The sequence below is a fragment of the Aethalodelphis obliquidens genome, unplaced genomic scaffold (assembly GCF_003676395.1).
Source record: "Aethalodelphis obliquidens isolate GAN/ISIS:26980383/991018 unplaced genomic scaffold, ASM367639v1 scaffold73, whole genome shotgun sequence".
In the NCBI taxonomy this organism is placed as follows: domain Eukaryota; kingdom Metazoa; phylum Chordata; class Mammalia; order Artiodactyla; family Delphinidae; genus Aethalodelphis; species Aethalodelphis obliquidens.
Window position 1 is genome coordinate 3238311 of NW_020838017.1, and position 17773 is coordinate 3256083.

The following is a 17773-nucleotide window of genomic DNA, read 5'->3' on the forward strand; positions in this document are numbered from 1 at the left end:
GATCACAGCCCACTGCACGTGGAGAAGTTGGCTAGGTTGTGCAGGCTAGCAGGAGGCCACCGTCCAGGCACAGGGGAATTGAGGCTGTCAGCGGGCATACAGAGGCGTCCGGTCTGGGAAGCTGTGGGAAGGTGATCACGGGGTAAGGGCGTGGGCTGTGCTGGCACCGAGGGACGGTGTGCGTCTGGCACGTGACTGAGGTGGAGCCCAGGGGATGTCCCCACACCCTGTGCCGCAGAAGCAAGGGGTGACAACCAGAAACTCTTGTCCACCTGCGGTGTCCTCCACTGCAAAGAAGGGTGCTCAGAGCATCCCACGCATGTCTGAGAACGTATGCCCCTGTGACCAGTGTGGGTAAGAGTGCCTGTGTGAGTGTGCACGCACGTCTGAGCTTGTGGAGAGTGAGGTGGGGATTTGGGCCTGGTTCTGTCTGCATCCAAATACAAGTAAATGACACATCCCAGCCAGGTATGGAACATTGAAAGCTGCCCTTCCGGGGTAGAAGAAGGCTGGTGACTGCATGCGCCGCATGAGACCGTCAGCGCCCGGGTCGCTCTACTTGTAAAGATGTTGAAGGAGGCCCTGCTCGGAGCAGAGCGGCACCTCACCCCCACTGAACCTTAGTTCCACATCTTCTCCCTGCAGGGGTGGGGCAGGGTGGGAGCAGATGGGGTCTTGGACTGATGCACCTCTGCCACCTCCTGCATGCCCGGGCACACACACAAACACACGCGCACACACACACACACACACACACACACGCCGTGAAGTTTCTTGGGGTCTCTCCAAACGTGAGCAGCGACTTGGGCCTTTGGCAGTTGTGTCCTGAGCAGTGCGGGACCCGCCCCTCCTGTGTGAGCAAAAACCAGCTCCTTACCCCTTGCTGTGGTGCCGGGGCAGCCTAAGGAACCAGAACCTCGAGGTGATTTCATGTTCTATCCAGGCAGAAACATGAAACTGTGTGGGGGGAGAATTCTGTCACCCGGTGACATTCAGGGATGGAAGGCATGGATGGGACAGGCTTTGCAAGTCCTGCTGTGTTGACCTGCCCGAAGTTCCAGGGGAGACTCTCACCAGAGGCAGGTCTGAGCTTACAGGCCGGGAAGCTCTTCCTGGCAAAAGGATGCCGGCAGGGAGGGGCGGTCAACCGGCAGGGCCCTGGGCTTCTCAGCGGGACCAGCGTCTGCCCTGATCCTGACTTCCACCACCACTTTGTTAGCCATTGTACCAAACCCCGAGATGCAGAATCTCCAGCTGTTTGACCTTGGGAAAGCTTCTCACCTCCCAGCCTCAGTGTTCCTACCTGTGAAATGGGGCAGTGAAGGGATTTGCGCATGGTGATTGTGAATCCGAAGTGAGAGCTTTGTACAATATGAACCTGTGCAAGGGCTGCTCCTCCTCTCCCCAGCCTGCCCTTCTCTTGTTCACAGTTGAAGAAAGCGAGGTCCAGAGGAGGCCACCACTCTGCAGAGGCTGCACAGCCCCACGAAACTGGACACCTGCGACGGCCCGTCCCAGGCTCTCCTCATTCACCCACCGGGATTGGCCACATCATTTGTGGGGCCCAGCGTGGAATGAAGATGTGGGCCCCTTGTTCTAGAATTTTGAAGGGTTTCAGGACAGTGACAGCAGGGCATTAAACCAAGCATGGGGCCCTGTGGTCTCCCCAGGCTATACCCCCTTGAGGCCAGCCCTGCACCCACGTCCTCATTCCCCACCTCGGACCATGTGTTTTTCCATCTGAAAGTGTTTGTGACAAGGAGGAGATTAAGGCAGCCGTGCCCTGAGCAGGGACCACCTGGGAGGCATGTTACATGCATTTAAGTCTGTTTCTGCTCACAAGCATTTCCCAGCCCACAAATCCCTTTAGGCAGCAACAGACTGAGCCCCACACGGATCCCGTAGGGCTTGGCTCTGTGAGATGAGAGCGGGCAAGGCCCATTCTCTCCTGCACATGTGGTCTGTATGGTGGGGACTGGACCAGCTTGGAGGTAGGGGCTCCCGGGAGCTCGGGCCCCTCCTACCTCCCAGACCCCGGACCATTGAAAGTGCATGCACCCCAGGGGGCCCCGGAGGAGGAGCCCTGTTCTGGATCTGTTCCTCCCTACCTGGCAGGCGGGGCAGGCCTCTCCCCCCCGCCACAGAAGACCCATCTGTAAGGTCCCCCCACTGGTGGCTCCAAGGGCAGCTGGTTCTTGCACAGCTGACCGGGGCCGGGGACGGGGTGTGTGCGTGTGTGTGTCCCCAGAGGATGAGCCGGCAGAAGCTGTGTTCCTCTCCTGACACAGGCTCAGTCGTCACACAGCATACTCTCGCTGGTACTCCGGGGGCCAGGAACGCAGACCTCACCTCTCCATGGAGGGGTCTGGCAGACCACGGAGAGCTGGTGGCCTAGCGGGCTGGCAGACACAGGCTGCCCTTGGCGGTGTGCTGTCTTGTGGACCAACATCCACCCTGGGCTCCCCACCAGCAGAGTTGCCTGCAGCTCTGTGAGACGGGACCCGCTGGCAGCATCCCAGATCACTAGCGGTCGGTGCGCGCCTGTCTGCCAGGATGAGGAGGATGCTGGCGGCCCTGGCCCTGGCTGAGCCCCTTCCCACCCAGTGTGGTGTCACGAGCCTGGGCTGCCACCAGGCCACCACCACCCTGTCAACCACTGGGAATTACAGTCTCTCAACCTCTTTGTTGCCGGGAATGCAAGCTTCCCAAGAGAAGGTGAGCCCTTGGGGACCACCTTCTTTGCAGGCTGGTGTTGCTGACTTGCGGTCACCACGCAGGGCTCAGCGGGGCAGCGGGCACGGTGGCGGCAGGGCCCGGCCCGCTGTGAAGTGGGGTTGAGCAGGCCGGAGAGGGGTGTGCTGCTGGAGGGACTGCCGTCCGAATCCCAGTTCTCTGGCTGGCTGTGTGTGTGCCCTTGAGTGTGCAGACAGCTTTCTTTTGTTCCCGCCTCAGTGTCTGTTTGCAAAGCAGTGGTCCCGTTGGCACCCCCGTCTGGGATTGCGAAGAAAATGGAGGGTCGGTGTGTGTGTGTGAGGGCCGGGGGGGCTTGGCCTTGCACCCTGTCGGTCCAGCCGGCTGCGCTCACTGCACACCACACCGCTGTGAGGCGGCGGGCCAGGTCCTCTGGAGAAGGCGGCGGTAGAGGGAAGGGAGACCCACCCTTCTTCTGTCCGCGGGGCAGTGAGCAGCAGCGTCCTTCCCCCTGCCTGGCCACCCGCCACCCCAGAGCTCCCGCTAGAGCCTCTGACTCGCAGCCTTCATGGACCGTTGGTTGGAGGGAAAGGAAGCCTGGCTGCTGCTCGTGATTCGGGCCCTTGTCTTGTGGCAGCAGAGCTGTGGCTGGTTCTCATCCCCCTTCTGAGCCTGCCTTCCCAGACTCGGCCAGGCCGGGCCGGGCAGAGTACTGCCGTAGGCTGGGAGCCCATCTGATTTCTGTGAGGAGCACAGACTGGGGGTTACTCTGCCAGGCGGCGCGGTGGGGCTCCGGCACGCTCCTAGTGGGGGACGAGCCCCATCAGGGACCCCTCTGCGGCTGTCCCTCCCCTCCCATTGGGTGACTCTCCTCTCCTGTTGGGTGAGGAGACACCACAGGAAGTACTCCTGCCTTTGTCTCAAGAGCAGTGATGAAGATGTTAAAAAAAAAAAAAATCAATATATAAGTCATAAATTGGAAGAAGATATTTTCAAATGAAGAAAAAAGAAAAAAAAAAGCAGTGATGAGCAGTGTTGTAGGATCCTCTTTGGAACCCCAAACTGTGAGCTTCTCCTGGGAAGCTCGAGCCTGTGGAGTGAATCCTAGCTGTGTGGGAGGACCTGTCAGCCGTGGCCCATCACTCGGCCCAGCTTGCACAAGGTCTGCTCCGAGGCGGTGCCACTGGCTGCCCTTTAACAGGAGCAGGGAAGAGTCCAGTCCTGTGGCCGTTTGGGGCTGACACAGCCCTCTGAGCTGCCTGCCTGTCTGTGGGCATCAGCTACTAAATCCCAAAGAAGTCAGCCCTGAGTGCATCTGCGGGGCAGCCTGTGTCTTCTTGGGCCAGTAGGGAGGGTGTGGGGACAGGAGGGTGGCGTTCAGCCACGTGTGGGCAGCTCCTGCCGGTGGTCTCTGCCCACGAGACCCCAGGGTGGGGGAAGCAGTGTCTCAGCTCTCCCTCCCCAGAGTTCCCCAGCATGACTTCTTTCTGCGGCTCCTCGAGCGGCCTCCGCCTTGGATGGCAGGCAGCGTGATGCTCTGGGCTGGATCCTCCCCCAGGAGGCTGCAGGGCAGGAAGGCCACGGCACAGAGCCTCTCTCAGGGCACGGGGCTGGCTCCTGGAGGTCCTAGCCTGCCCTTCCCTGTACCGCACCTGCAGAGGCCCAGGAACCCTGGGTCCCACTCCAGGGACAGCACTCCTAGGGAGCAGATTCCTGAAGGTCTAGTAGGTCAGCACCAGGCGGGCAGCCCCCTTCCCTCCACCTCTGTCTTTAGTGTGGGGTGTGCAGGGCCAGGCCTTTGGCTCTAGCCAGAGCATCGCTCTTTCCCCCCCTTCCTCTCCCCCTTTCACCTGATCCCCTTTCTCTTTCCACTCCTTCCCTCTCTCTCCCTCTGTTTCTCTCCTGCTCTCACCCTCTCACCCTTGCTCTGTGGTCCAGGCCTGTCTGGCAGGGCAGCACCCACACTGGGCACTGGGCTGGCAGGACCGAATGCACACTTCCCTCCAAGTTGGCATTCCCAGCCTGGCTGCCTTCGAGGTCATCCTTGGGAAACCTCCCTCAGTGCAAGCAGCCTTCTAGTTTTCTTACTGTTTTACCACTTTGGGATGCAAAAGGTCTCGCCTGTTCTCTTCACCCGACTTCACCTGGCACTTGGTTGTTTCCCACACCCAAGGGAGTCCTCAAGGGCCCAGGCAGACCCAGGGTTCCTCTGCTTGTGCGGAGTGGACCGGCCACTCAACCCCCATGGCTGCAAGGGAAGCGGGATGTAGGTGGAAACAAACCGATGGAAAGGAGAAACCGGTTACACAAAAGTACAGTGTTTCTCATGTTTGCTTTGTGCGTTGGTACTTTTTTGTGCTTCGTAGAGTAGGTTTTTAAGCACTTGCAGGTTTTTTAACCATTGCTTGCCCATTTATCCACCTTTTAAAAAATTCTTACTATTTTATAAAACTTCTTGTGATGAAAAATGCTGAACATACACAAAGTCAACAGAGTTAGTAGGATGAGGGCTCCCGTGGGCTCACCCAGCGCAGCCACGGTCAGCATCCGCCTTCCTTGTGGCATTTACAGCTCTACCCCCAGTCCCTTGGCGATCAATTTCGGCAGAATCTACATAGGTTGAAGCATAAATCTTGGCTGTACACTGTTAACCAGTGGATGTGCCTGTGTGAGCCACGCCCGTATCGGGATACAAAGCCTTTATGTTCCCCAGAACATGCCTCCTGCCCTTCCTGGTCTGGTGCCTCCCCCCCGCCACCAGCAGGTAGCCGGTCTGATTTCTGTCGCTTAAAATCAGTCTGGAGCCATGACGTGTGATTCTTTCATGCTGCCCCTTCTACTTGGCAGGATGTCTGTGAGATCCGTCCAGGCTGTCATGTGTATCAGTGGCCCTGATGGACCACCGTTTGCTTATCTCTTCACCCGCTGGAGCACATCTGGACTCTTTCCAGTTCTTGGCTCTGTGAATAACTCCAGCATTTGTGAATAAGTCATTTGATGGACTATGTTTTCATTTCTCTTGGATAAATGGAGTGGAATTTCTGGGTCATATGGTAGGAGAGTGATTGACTTTAGCTAAAGATTTATTAGTGCTCTGTTCGTCTTTGGTGACTCCTGCCTGCCCTGCTTGTCTGGCAGCATCTTGTACCCTTGAAAACTCTGGCTCCAGGTGATTTGTTCAGAAGCCTGGGTGAACTCCCCGCTGAGTGGTTCACCTGCTTATCAAACTTGGGTAATTGAGAGCGATTTTGCAACGGTTTTAAGCTGCCTCACTTCCTCCTTTTTCTGTTTTAAAGCGGTGTCCTTTCAGCTAGTGTTTTTTATTTAATATTTATTTAGTTAGTTAGTTCGTTAGTTATTTAGTTGCGCTGGGTCTTAGTTGCAGCTTCCAGGCTCCTTATTTGTGGCTCGCAGTTCTCCTTAGTTGCGGCTCACCAGCTTCTTAGTTGCAGCAGGTGGGCTCCTTAGTTGTGGGATGCGAACTCTTAGTTGCAGCATGCATGTTCCCTGACCAGGGAGCAAACCCGGGCCCCCTGCTTTGGGAGCACAGAGTCTTAACCACTGCACCACCAGGGAGGTCCCTCAGCTAGTGTTTAGCTACATAGATAATTGTGTGTTGATGTACTTAGGACTGCAGATGAGAAAGACCTACTAAGATCAGAATTTTAAATTAGTGAAGTTTTCTTTTCTGGTCCACAAAGAATCTACTATTAAAATGTAAAGTGGGGGATGATGGGATGAATTGGGAGATTGGGATTGACATATATACACTTTGCATACTATGTATAAAATAGGTAAGTAATGAGAACCTATTCTATAGCTCAGGGAACTCTACTCAGTGCTATGTGGTGACCTAAATGGGAAGGAAATTCAAACAGGAGGGGATATATGTATACATATAGCTGATTCACTTTGCTGTACAGCAGCAACTAATGCAACATTGTAAAGCAACTATACTCCAATTTAAAATACTGTGAAATAAAGCCGCTGGGGAATACTGGTCCGCCTAGGAGGCCTGCTCTGGGCTCTGTCATCACTGTCATCACCCCTCCCTCCCTCCCTCCCTCCCTCATGTGCTTCCCTGCTTCCTGCAGCCCCACTGGGACTCTACTTCTCAAGGGATGCTTACTGGGAGAGGCTGTACGTGGACCAGCCGGCCGGCATGCCCCTGCTCTACGTCCACGCCCTGCAGGACGTCCCCGAGGAGGTGCCCAGCTTCCGCCTGGGCCAGCACCTCTACGGCGCCTACCGCACACGGCTGCACGAGAACGACTGGGTCCGTATCCAGGAGGACACGGGGCTTCTCTACCTTAACCGGAGCCTGGACCACAGCTCCTGGGAGAAGCTCAGCATCCGCAGTAAGGGAGCAGCCCTGACCCCTACGCACCACACCGCCCCCACCCCCGCCCTCGCCTTAGCCCCACACAGCACACATCACACCGAGGGTGGCTTCCCCTATGGCTCCTGCTGTGTGAGAGCGGAGAGAGTGAGATGAGGCTGGCCTGCCTCTGTGCGCAGCCAGGGAGAGAGCCAGGGTGAGCTGGGGACCACTGATGACCCTTAGGCTTTCTGAGGCTGTTTGGATTTTGGAGAACCCACGTGAAGGATTTGGGTGCTCTGTCCATGCAGGATCCAGATGCCTTTTCCAGTTGGGTTAACAAGGATTTGGGGTTGTGAGAGAGGAGTTCAGAGGAGAAAAATCCCAAGATCTTGCTTTAGCAAGTGGTCTGCAACTTGCTGGAGAAGCAGCAGTTCCCACGGAAGGTGTGGCTCGCAGTTCTCCTTAGTTGCAGCTCACCGGCTCCTTAGTTGTAGCAGGCGGGCTCCTTAGTTGTGGGATGCGAACTCTTAGTTGCAGCATGCATGTGGTATCTAGTTCCCTGACCGGGGAGCAAACCCGGGCCCCCTGCTTTGGGAGCACAGAGTCTTAACCACTGCGCCACTTGCCAGGGACTTGGGCCTGGAGCCAGAGATGGAAGTGAAGCAGGGAGGGAGGCCTGGCCAACTCCTCAGAGCAGAGGTCCCAGCTGGAGCGTAGGCCACGTGGGACCCTGGGACTTGAGGGGAGCAGGGGTCGTGGAGCAGAGTTGTGCCTCGTGGCACTAAATGGTGATCACACACCCAATAGTGCCCCCCTCTGAGCCCCTCCACCGTAGACATGGCCTCCCTGGACCCTCACGCCAGCCCTGAGCCCCCGTGTGTGCTGAGACAGCCGGCATGCCTGGGAACACGGAGTGGGCGGCACCGCCTGGCAGGGGCAGAATGACCACACCATCTGCCAAGTGAAGCCAGGGTCCGCAAGTAGAGATGTCCCCCGTCAGGGCACCCCAGGCGGCTCCTGGAGGAGGTAGCACCTGACGTAGGTCTTGGTTCCGCACACACTTAGTTGCCGCCGTCTGCATCTCGAGCCCCCAGTGGGGAACTTGAAGCACCAGGGCCACTGGGGTGGAGGCCAGAGTGGAACCTGCTGAGGGTCTGAGTTTCGTAGGAGGCCTGTTCTGTTCGTGACTGGAGAGTGACCTCGGGTACCTGTCGGGTCCAGTCAGGGGAGAAATCAGTAATTTGAACAGGGAAAGTTTGTATAGAGAATTTTTAACCACAGCAGGAGATTGGAGCAATGGAGGACAGGCTAGTAAGAAGCACAGAGAACGAATGAATACGGGAGGAGCAGATGTGAGGGGCAGCCGCTTCCCCAGGGCTGAGATAGAGGGCCCTGGAAGAGCCCCCGACCCGAGCTGAGATCCAGACCAGTTGGAGGGGGAGCTGCTGTGGTGCCTCCATGCTGGAACTTGCCAGAAATCCCCTCCCGGGTGCTGGGGAAGTCTGTGTCTCCGAAGACAGTGAAACTGCCTGGGGGGCGGGGGTGGGGACGTGGATTCCCTGGCAGTCCAGTGCTTAGGGCTCTCTGTGCTTTCACTCCCGAGGGCCCGGGTCCAATCCCTGGTCGGGGAACTAAGATCCCACAAGCGGCGTAGCCAAAGATAGGAAAATAGAATAGAATAAATGAAAGTGTTTCTAAAAAAAAAAAAAAGAACTGCCTTGGGGAAAGGGGCGGGGCAAGAGCCCTCCCTGGGGAAGCTCTCCACTTGGTGTTAGACCCGGGGCTCAGGGCACCTCCCTGAGGAAGGGTATTTGAGCTGAGACCTAAAAAACAAGGGAGGTGGGCCGGTGAGGCACCCTGAGGAGGTGGCGGCCGGGCCAGAGAGCCCAGAGGAGCCCTGTGGACCCCGGTGAGGACTGGGCTTTGCCCCAGCCCCGAGCTCCTGCCCCCTCCCCTCCCTGTTCCGTTCCCCACCGCTGGGCAGGTGTGACTGACACCCCGGCGGGCCTGACGACTTCTCTCTCTGCAGACGGTGGCTTCCCGCTGCTCACCGTCTACCTCCAGGTCTTCCTGTCGCCCGCGTCCCTTCGTGAGGGCGAGTGCCAGTGGCCGGGCTGTGCCCGAGTGTACTTCTCCATCATCAACGCCTCCTTCCCGGCTTGCGGTGCCCTCAAACCCCGGGACCTCTGCTTCCCTGAGATGGGCCTGTCCTTCCGCATTCGGGAGAACAGGCCTCCCGGCACCTTCCACCAATTCCACCTGCTGCCTGTGCAGTTCCTCTGCCCCAACGTCAGCGCAGCCTACAGGCTTCTGGGAGGTGAGTGCCCGCCACGTGGAGCCTTCCTCGGTGCCTGCTGGGTGCTAGGCATGGCGCTGCGGTCCCTCTGCACAAGCCGTCGAGTTTGCTCTGCACCACCCCATCATCCGTTCATTCAGAAGTCCACAAGTATCTCATGTAAGCCTGCCATGGGCCAGGCACTGTTCTGGGGACCAAGGATGAGAGAGCGAACGCATCAGGCCAAAATCCCACCTGCCTGGAGCTTCCATCCCGTGGGAGATGGAGGCCACACACACGTGCTAAGGAAATCGGGTGGCCTCTGAAGGGACTAGGTGGGACGTAAAGCTGAGAGGGTGTGGAGTGGTGAAGACCACTGCCTCAAATCAGATGGCTGGGAAAAGGGGACACTGGAGCAAAGGGGAGGGGTGCGGGGCAAGCGGGGCGAACCCCTTCAAGAGCACCAAGGTGGGAGCCCCATGTAGCTGGAGTGCAGGGAACCGCAGGGCAGGGCAGAGGCTGCTGAGGCAGAGCAGTTCCAAGTGGGGGGCAGGGCTTCCTGCCGAGGGACTGGGGAGCCATGGAAGGTGTTTGGGAGGGGGCGTCATTGACAGGACATAGCTTACCGTTAAGAGCTTAGTCTAGCTGCTGTGCTAGAAATGATTGGGGGTGGGTGGTTTAGGGGCAAGCAGAGAAACAAATTAGGAGGCAGGAGAAATCCTTGAGTGAGAGGATGAGGTCTGGGGTGAGGGTGGAAACCTTTGGGCAACAAGAAGCAGGCGAGTTGTGGGCTTGTTTGGAAGAAGGATCCTGCAGGATATCCTGGTGAGTTGGACGTGGGGTGTCGAAAGAAAGAAGGGACCAAGCATGGTTCCAGGATTCTGCCTGAGCAGCCGCAAGGACAGTGGACCTTGCCACAAGATGGTCCTGCCACAAGATGGCCCTGGGGAGGCCAAGAGCACGGATGTGGGGAGGGGAAGGGAATTGGATCCCGGTGGAGATGAGAGAAGGCAGCTGAGGTGCCATTAAACCATTTAAAGGCGAGGAACTGGGACTCAAAAGGGACACTTACAAGCTGGACTTACTAGTAAGTAGAACCTGGATTCACACCAGGTTGATGGCATACACACGGTAATAATGTTGAAGAAAATCTCAGTAGCGTAAGGAAAGTAGTCACTCACATTGTCCCAGCATCTTTTCATTTATCCTGCAGCAGGGATAGATGTCTTTGTGCAGAATTGCCGGCCAAGTGTATGATTTAGCGAGCTGCCTTTTTCGCAGAAAAGGGTTTTTTGTAACCGTGAACAATAGAGGGACATGTTTGCATGATAAGCATTTCCCACATGTGTAATTCACATGTAATGTGTGGCTCTGATGTGATTTCCCACTGAGTGGAGTTGACAGCCCTCCCGTGCTTGGCTGTGGGGTGGTCAGTGTTGCCCTTCAAGCCTTCAGCCTTTCCCCTTTTCTGGGTCATTTCTGGAGGATGAATTCCAGGACAGGCTTGGCTTGAAGAGTGTATTGTTGTTACCGGTCCTCCCTCACCGGGTTGTGGGAAGACACGTGAGTCACTGAACGTACAGCAGTGTCTGGCAGGGAACAGACACTTTTGTCTTCATCATCTCCTCTTCTGGTGAGGAAACTGAGGCACAGAGAGACAGAACCACCAGCCTTGGGCCACACAGCCAGAAGGTGTATAGGACAGGGATTCAAACCAGGCAGTCAGAAATACTTGTGTGTTAATATAAAATCACACCAGATGTCCACCATGTTTGTTTCCAAGTGGTGGAAGAGCTTTATTTCTCACATTCTCTAAAACAGGCACATATCACTTCCATAATTTAAAAAAAAAAAAAAAAATCCTAAATCTTTTTTTTTCAGAAACCAGCAAATGCTGGGAGCTGAATCTCTGGGCTGAGCTGGTGCCAGCCCTCCCCACAGCAGAGGCAAGGTGTGTGAAGGGGTGTGCCCAGCCCTCCTAGGTGATCAGGCTGAGGTCCTGATGCAGGCATCCTGGTCCCGGTCCCTCTGTTTCCCATTAGCACCAGTGCAGGCTGCAGCCACAGTGAAACTCAGAGCACAGTCTTCACTGCAAACTGTGCTTGGAGCGCCGTGCCCCACTGTGGAGCCGAGGAGGAGCCAGGGCCCGGGGCCAGCATGCACCCCAGCTCCATCCACAGGGCCCCCTCCCGTGCCGCCACTCCCGGTGGGCCCCTGAGGAAGGCAGCTCACCCTTTCCCCAGCCCGGGGGTCAGCCCAGGGTTCCTGGTCTGCTTGGTGCGCAGGTGAGAGTCTGCCCTTCCGCTGCACTGTGGACAGCCTGGAGGTGAGCACGCGCTGGGCCCTGGACCGCGAGAAGCGGGAGAAGTATGAGCTGGTGGCTACGTGCACGGTGCGTGTCGGCACGCGTGAGGAGGAGGTGATGGTGCCCTTCCCCGTGACCGTGTACGACGAAGATGACTCTGCGCCCAGCTTCCTCGGGGGCGTCGACACCGCCAGCGCCGTGGTGGAGTTCAAGCGGAAGGAGGTGCCTGTCCGTTTGTCTGGTGCTTGTCTGGTGTCTCTCTGTTCCGTGTCTGGATTCCTCAATCCGCCATTTATTCCTCGGTCTGTTCAGCGGTTCGTCTAGCCATCCAGACATGTGGCTGACTGTCCATCTATCTATTCGTCTTTCATTTGTCCATCAGTCTGACGGGGTTTTCTGTCAGTGTCCAGGACAGCTGAGGAGGAGGGAGGAGGCCAGCCCCACCGGCACCCAGCTGACCACTGCCTTGGGAGGCCGGGGGCCCTGAGTGCCCAGTCTGTGTCTGACGCTGTGGGCTGGGGGCCCCAGGGCTCACATCGGCAGGGGTCTCCCTGCGCCCCATCCAGGCCCCACCCTTTTCTGGTCCACGCAGGTGGAGCGTGACTGCCACCTGCTGGGCCTCGGACTGTCCTGCAGCTGGCAGGCCAGCAGGAGCAATGGAAGGGTGGGGACGTAGTATGTTGTCACTGCCTGCTTCTCTGGGCACCCCAAGAGCAGGTTTGGCGGATAAGCCGGGGAGAGGAAAGCACATGACACGGGGAATGTCTCATGAGCCTGGCAGGACCCCCTGGTGGTGACATTGGGGAGCCTGGTTAGCAGTGAGAGCAGAGATGCCCTGTGACTTTGCTCAGAACCTTCCTCGTGACCCTTTCCAGCCTGGTGTACAGAAGAGACTTGGAGAAGAGCGTTAAGATGCTTGGAGGAGGGCTTCCCTGGTGGCGCAGTGGTTGAGAGTCCGCCTGCCGATGCAGGGGACATGGGTTCGTGCCCCGCTCTGGGAAGATCCCACATGCCGCGGAGTGGCTGGGCCCGTGAGCCATGGCCGCTGAGCCTGCGCGTCCAGAGCCTGTGCTCCGCAACGGGAGAGGCCACAACAGTGAGAGGCCCGCGTACCGCAAAAAAAAAAATGCTTGGAGGAGAGCATTCTTGTGGATACCTGGGCTTGGATCCCAGGTCTGCCGTCTGTCACTCTATGGCACTGAGCTAACTCCTCCACCTTGTGGGGCCTGGTTTCCTCAGGGAAGAGTAGGAGTGCTTGCTCTGCTCTATGGGGACCTGGATGAGGTCTTCAGCAGAGCACCAGGGCATGTGCTCTCATCCATCCTTATGGGGCATCTGTAGATGCCTGTCACACCTGCTGCGCAGGTGAGCTGCAGTGGCCCAGGAAGGGTGACTGGGGCAGGCTGACTAGGGGCCCCAGGGAACTTGAACCCAGGTCAGTCTGTCCCTAGAGCCAGCTCTGACTGCACACACCTGGTCCACTCGTGGGGCACGTGCCTTCCCACGGTCTCTGGCTTTAAGGGCCCTAACTGGCACCCCCTGTTCTCTGCAGGGCACTGTTGTGGCCACACTACGCGTCTTCGATGCAGATGTGGTACCAGCATCCGGGGAGCTCCTGAGACGGTACACAAGCACGCTGCTCTCCGGGGACGCCTGGGCCCTCCAGACCTTCCGAGTAGAGCACTCGCCCAACGAGACCTTGGCCCAGGCCAACGGCAGCTTTGTGCGGGCAACCGTGCATGACTACAGTAAGAGAGGCCAGATGCGGCCTGGCTGGGCCCCCTGGGGAACCGACGGCCCACTCTCCTTGGACGGGGCAGCACCCTGCACACACAGACGCCTGTCCTGGCCCTCTGAGCACCAGGCAGCCGCCCCTTCCACTCCTCCTCGCAGCCTTTGTCTCTGCTGGGCTTGCCTGGGCCACCTTGGTGGGTGTTCGCAGGCTGTCCGCTCCATGAACTGTCCTGAGGCCGACCCTGGCAGGACACCACAACACCTCCCCGTGCTGGCCACGCCAGGACTCACTGTAACACGTATGTCGTCGCCGAGCCTCCCTCTGGCTCCTGGCACCTGCTTTGCCACCTCCCAGGTGCCCGAGTGCCCAGGGGTTATTATTGCCCCCTCCCCCCACCAGCAACTCTCTACTCACAAGGGGTTGATGTATCCATACAATAGCAGCTCAGTGTCCTAGAGTCGGAGGGTTCCCCGATGATTGTCCTGTCTGGCTCCTGGAATGCGCCCACCCTCAGGGCTGAGCTCCAGGTTCCCGCATTGCTCACCTGCCGGAAGAGGCATACTCATCCTCAAGCTTCCCCGCCTCCCTCCCCTGCCCTCCTGCCCGTGTTTTCTAGCATCACCTTTCAAATACCGCACTTGCACTTGAGTCCTTGTTTGGGGGTCTGCTCTGGGGAACCCAGGATCACTGGTGCCTTTACCCCTTTCTGGCTGGCCTGATCCTATTTGTTTCTCATCCTCTCCTCCCCCACCAGGCCTCTGAAGCCGTCTGTCCTGTGAGGGAAAACGTCATCCTTGCCCCTGCATGCTCACTCTGGTGCCATGTGCACCAGAGCCTTCCCTCCCCTTTCTGTCTCCACTAAACTAAAACCTTAGCCTTGGCACACGGCAGGTGCTCAGAAGCGTGGAAGCTCCCGGGTGCTGGAGGCCTGTGGAATCCAAGGGTCCACGGGGCTGCTGCTGTTGAGAGTTCCCAGGGGCTAGCACTGCCTTCCCAGGGCCTGGGTGGTGGCGGTTCTTTACCTTGTGTGGCCTACCCCACACTCACATCACACACACACACACACACACACACACACATCCCCAAGGTTACCTCCCAGCTGAGAAGGGTCTTCTGGGCTCCCAGCTCAGCACAGCGACTCACTACTTTTAAATAGTAGTGCTACCTTAATGCCTCCCGCCAGGTCTGTTATCTGTGTCTGTGTGGGTGGAGGTACCTGTTTCCACGTGTGTGGGGGGAGTGAGTTGGGGAGGAGGCATGCAGCGGCGTGGGACAGTGGTCCCAACCCGCAGGGCCCCCGCCCATCATCACCGTGTGCCGTCCACACAGACACACCCCCTCCCCCACCCTCCTCAGGGCTGGTTCTCAACCGGAGCCTCCCCATCTCGGAGAGCCGGGCCGTGCAGCTGGCCGTGCTGGTCAACGACTCGGACTTCCAGGGCCCGGGGGAGGGCGTCATCCTCCTCCACTTCAACGTGTCTGTGCTACCCGTCAGCCTGCGCCTGCCCAGCACCTACTCCTTTGCCGCGAGCAGGCGGGCCCGCCGCTTCGCCCAGGTGAGCTCCCAGCCTGCTGCCTGCCTGGGGAAGGGTGTGGAGGGGCAGGAGACCCCCAGGGTGGCATGCTCCATTGAGCAGGTTTCAAGCAGGGCTGGGGGGTGGGTAACACCCCCTCCCTGAGCTAAGTAGTGCACGGAGTGGCCCCAGGGAGCTGCAGGCACGGGGCCAGGAGGGCTGGGGCCATGGAAGAGTCATGAGCAGGGCTCGTAGGTTTTGTGGGCCCCTCTTCTTTTCTGTCTCCTTTCTTGGCATCTTTAAAACATTTTGTACTCATGAAAGAGCAGCGCCAGGTAAATCTATGCATGCAGACTTGGAAAGACGTTCCTGGTGAATTAAGTGAAAAACTGGTTTGCGTAAGTGTTGGTCTCAGGTGGCTCCCTAGGTTCAAAATGAAGTCCTCATTGCTGGGAGTTTGCAAGAGTGCAAATGCAGGCAGCAATGAACGGTGGCGCCCTCTGCAGGGAGAGATAGGGAGCGCTTCTACTTTCCACTTTTCTGCAAGTCTGTTTACTAGAGCTTATTTTGCATTTGTCGTTGGAAAATAACGATTAGAAGTGGAAAAAATAGAAGTAATAAGTATTCGTCAAAGAGATAAGGGATAGACAGGGGTGATCTCTTCTTCTCATATTAGCCAGTGTGTAACATTTTGGTGCAGTTCTTCCGAGAATGTGTCTCTTAAGCGCTTTTTAAAGTTCACTTGTGGTTACAGCAAGCATATGACTTAACGTACTGCGTTCTCCTAGTGGGGCAGCTGTGGCCACATCCTCTTTAGAACATCCCGTTTAGGGCCATCTCCTATTTTCCAGTGGTTTTGCCAGTTTCTGTGGTTGGTTCCCTTACCTCCTGGCAGCCAGCCGGGGCCAGCAAACGAAGAACCCCACCCTTGGACACATCCAGGCTCCCCAACCTGCCACCCGACCTCGGGCCTTGCCTGGAGGCAGGGGTCAAGGGTGGTGGGAGGTGACAAAGCAGAGGGGCCTGAGGGGTGTCTGGGGGTCTGAGCTGGAGCAGGCATTGCTGGAGGTGGGTCGCCTGTGCTCCGGCAGACTCAGGAGGGCACAGGGACCCGAGTCCCAGTGCAGCCTCAGACGCACTGTGGCCTCTCACCGGCTCCCCAGTTTTTATGATTGTAAATTGAGGGTGATGACCTCGGGCAATTTTGAGGGTCACTGGAGAGAGTGGAAGTGAGCCCGGTTTGTACAGGGAAGTGCTTGGAGTCCAGCAGGTGGTTTTATTGTGGCGTCGAGCGTGGGCTTGGAGGAGCCTGGCTCTGCCCTGGGCCTGAGTCGGGCTGAGCAAGGGCATGGTGTGTGGCCGCAGGCAGGGCCCTATCCCCGCTCCCCCCACCAGGCCCCCAAACCTCAGCCTTGACTAGTCAGAGCTTCTGATCTCAAGCCACCCGCAACCCTTACGGTAACTCAAGTGGCTGAGGGGGTAAAAAGGAGAGTTCAACTGACCAGCTCCAGGCCCCAGGCCACAGCTGCCAGCATAGCATCCCTGGGAGAAGCATCCCTTCTCTCCCAGGGGTTCCAGCCCAAGTCCCAGGAAGGCCCCCTGGGTCCCATGTGGGACAGACAACCACGCTGCATGAATCGTGGCCCGGGTGCCATGTTCTGACTAACCAGGCGAGTGACCTGGCTCGGGCGTGGACCACCCCAGGTGGGAAATTTGCTTTGCTCCCAGAGCAAAATTGTCCTGGCCAGAAGAGAGGGAGGTGTGTAGGTAGGAGCCATACAGGCTGCCTTTGTGCCTGAATGAGTGAGCAAGTGAGGGATGAGCTGGGCAGGCCAGCAGCACCTCCCTGGAGGGCCAGCCCCCAAAACCAACACCAGTGCCCCGTGTTCCTTCACCTCCGGCTCTGAGGGGCAGGTATGGGTGGTGGTCCCATGGTCTGGGCAGGGCAGGACCAGGCAGGCGGATGGTCTGCAGGTTCCGAGGGTGTGCGAGATGGGGGGATGGGGAGCTACCGTCCTGGGCTGAGTAGGAAACTGTCCTGGGACTCAGGCTGCCAGGGAGCCCCTCCAGCCACCCTCACAGGTGGTCCAGCCACCCAGCTAAGGATTCCCTGTGTCCCATGCCTAGATTGGGAAAGTCTGTGTGGAAAACTGCCAGGAGTTCAGTGGCATCCACGTGCAGTACAAGCTGCAGCACTCCAGCGCCAACTGCAGCGCCCTGGGGGTGGTCACCTCGGCCGAGGACACCACGGGGACCCTGTTCGTGAACGACACGGAGGCCCTGCAGCGGCCCGAGTGTGCCCAACTCCAGTACACGGTAGTGGCCGTCGAACGACCAACCCGCCGGCAAGCCCAGGCCCCACTGCTCGTCACACTGGAGGGGACATGTGAGTGCCAGGGCTGTGGGGAGGGTCGGGCTTCTCCCACGGAAGGGCCCCGGTCCCGCTCCCCCTCACTAACTGGTGGCTTCCCTGAGCCTGAGCCTTCTTCCCTGTAAGATGAGAACACGGTGCACGCTGCACAGCCAAGCTGGAAGGATGACAGGGGGAAGGTGTGAAACGGTTTAGCCCAGAGTGACGGCATTGTGGACGGGCACTGCTGCCCACCACCTCTGTCGATGCGTCCTACCTATGCACCTGCTTTAGGGCTGCCAGATACAATAGAGGACTCTGGTTAAACGTGAATTTCAGGCAAACAACAAGCAATTTTTCTGGTGTAAGTACGTCTCGTGCAACTTTTGCAGTGTCTCTTAGAAGACAAACTTCCAAGCGTGTCACCGTGATATTAGGGACGTATTTACACAAAGCAGGTGTTCACCGTTACCTGAAGGTCAGGTTTAACTGGGTGTCCTGTGTGTCACTGGCCGAGTCTGGCCACCTCACACCCTCCCTCCATACTTATCTCAGCCCAGTAGCTGTCCCCGCTTTGTGACT

The 17773-nt window shown here is 57.9% G+C and overlaps 1 protein-coding gene across 1 annotated transcript in view; it reads left to right on the top strand.

Moving 5' to 3' along the window:
- RET (ret proto-oncogene) overlaps positions 1–17773 on the top strand; it is a 58324-nt gene that overhangs the window by 22331 nt on the left and 18220 nt on the right. The window contains exons 2-7 of the mRNA XM_027091858.1: positions 6786–7049; positions 9042–9329; positions 11573–11814; positions 13145–13340; positions 14684–14883; positions 16969–17227. Of these exons, the coding sequence (XP_026947659.1) occupies positions 6786–7049; positions 9042–9329; positions 11573–11814; positions 13145–13340; positions 14684–14883; positions 16969–17227 (1449 nt within the window). The remainder of the gene's footprint in view (positions 1–6785; positions 7050–9041; positions 9330–11572; positions 11815–13144; positions 13341–14683; positions 14884–16968; positions 17228–17773) is intronic.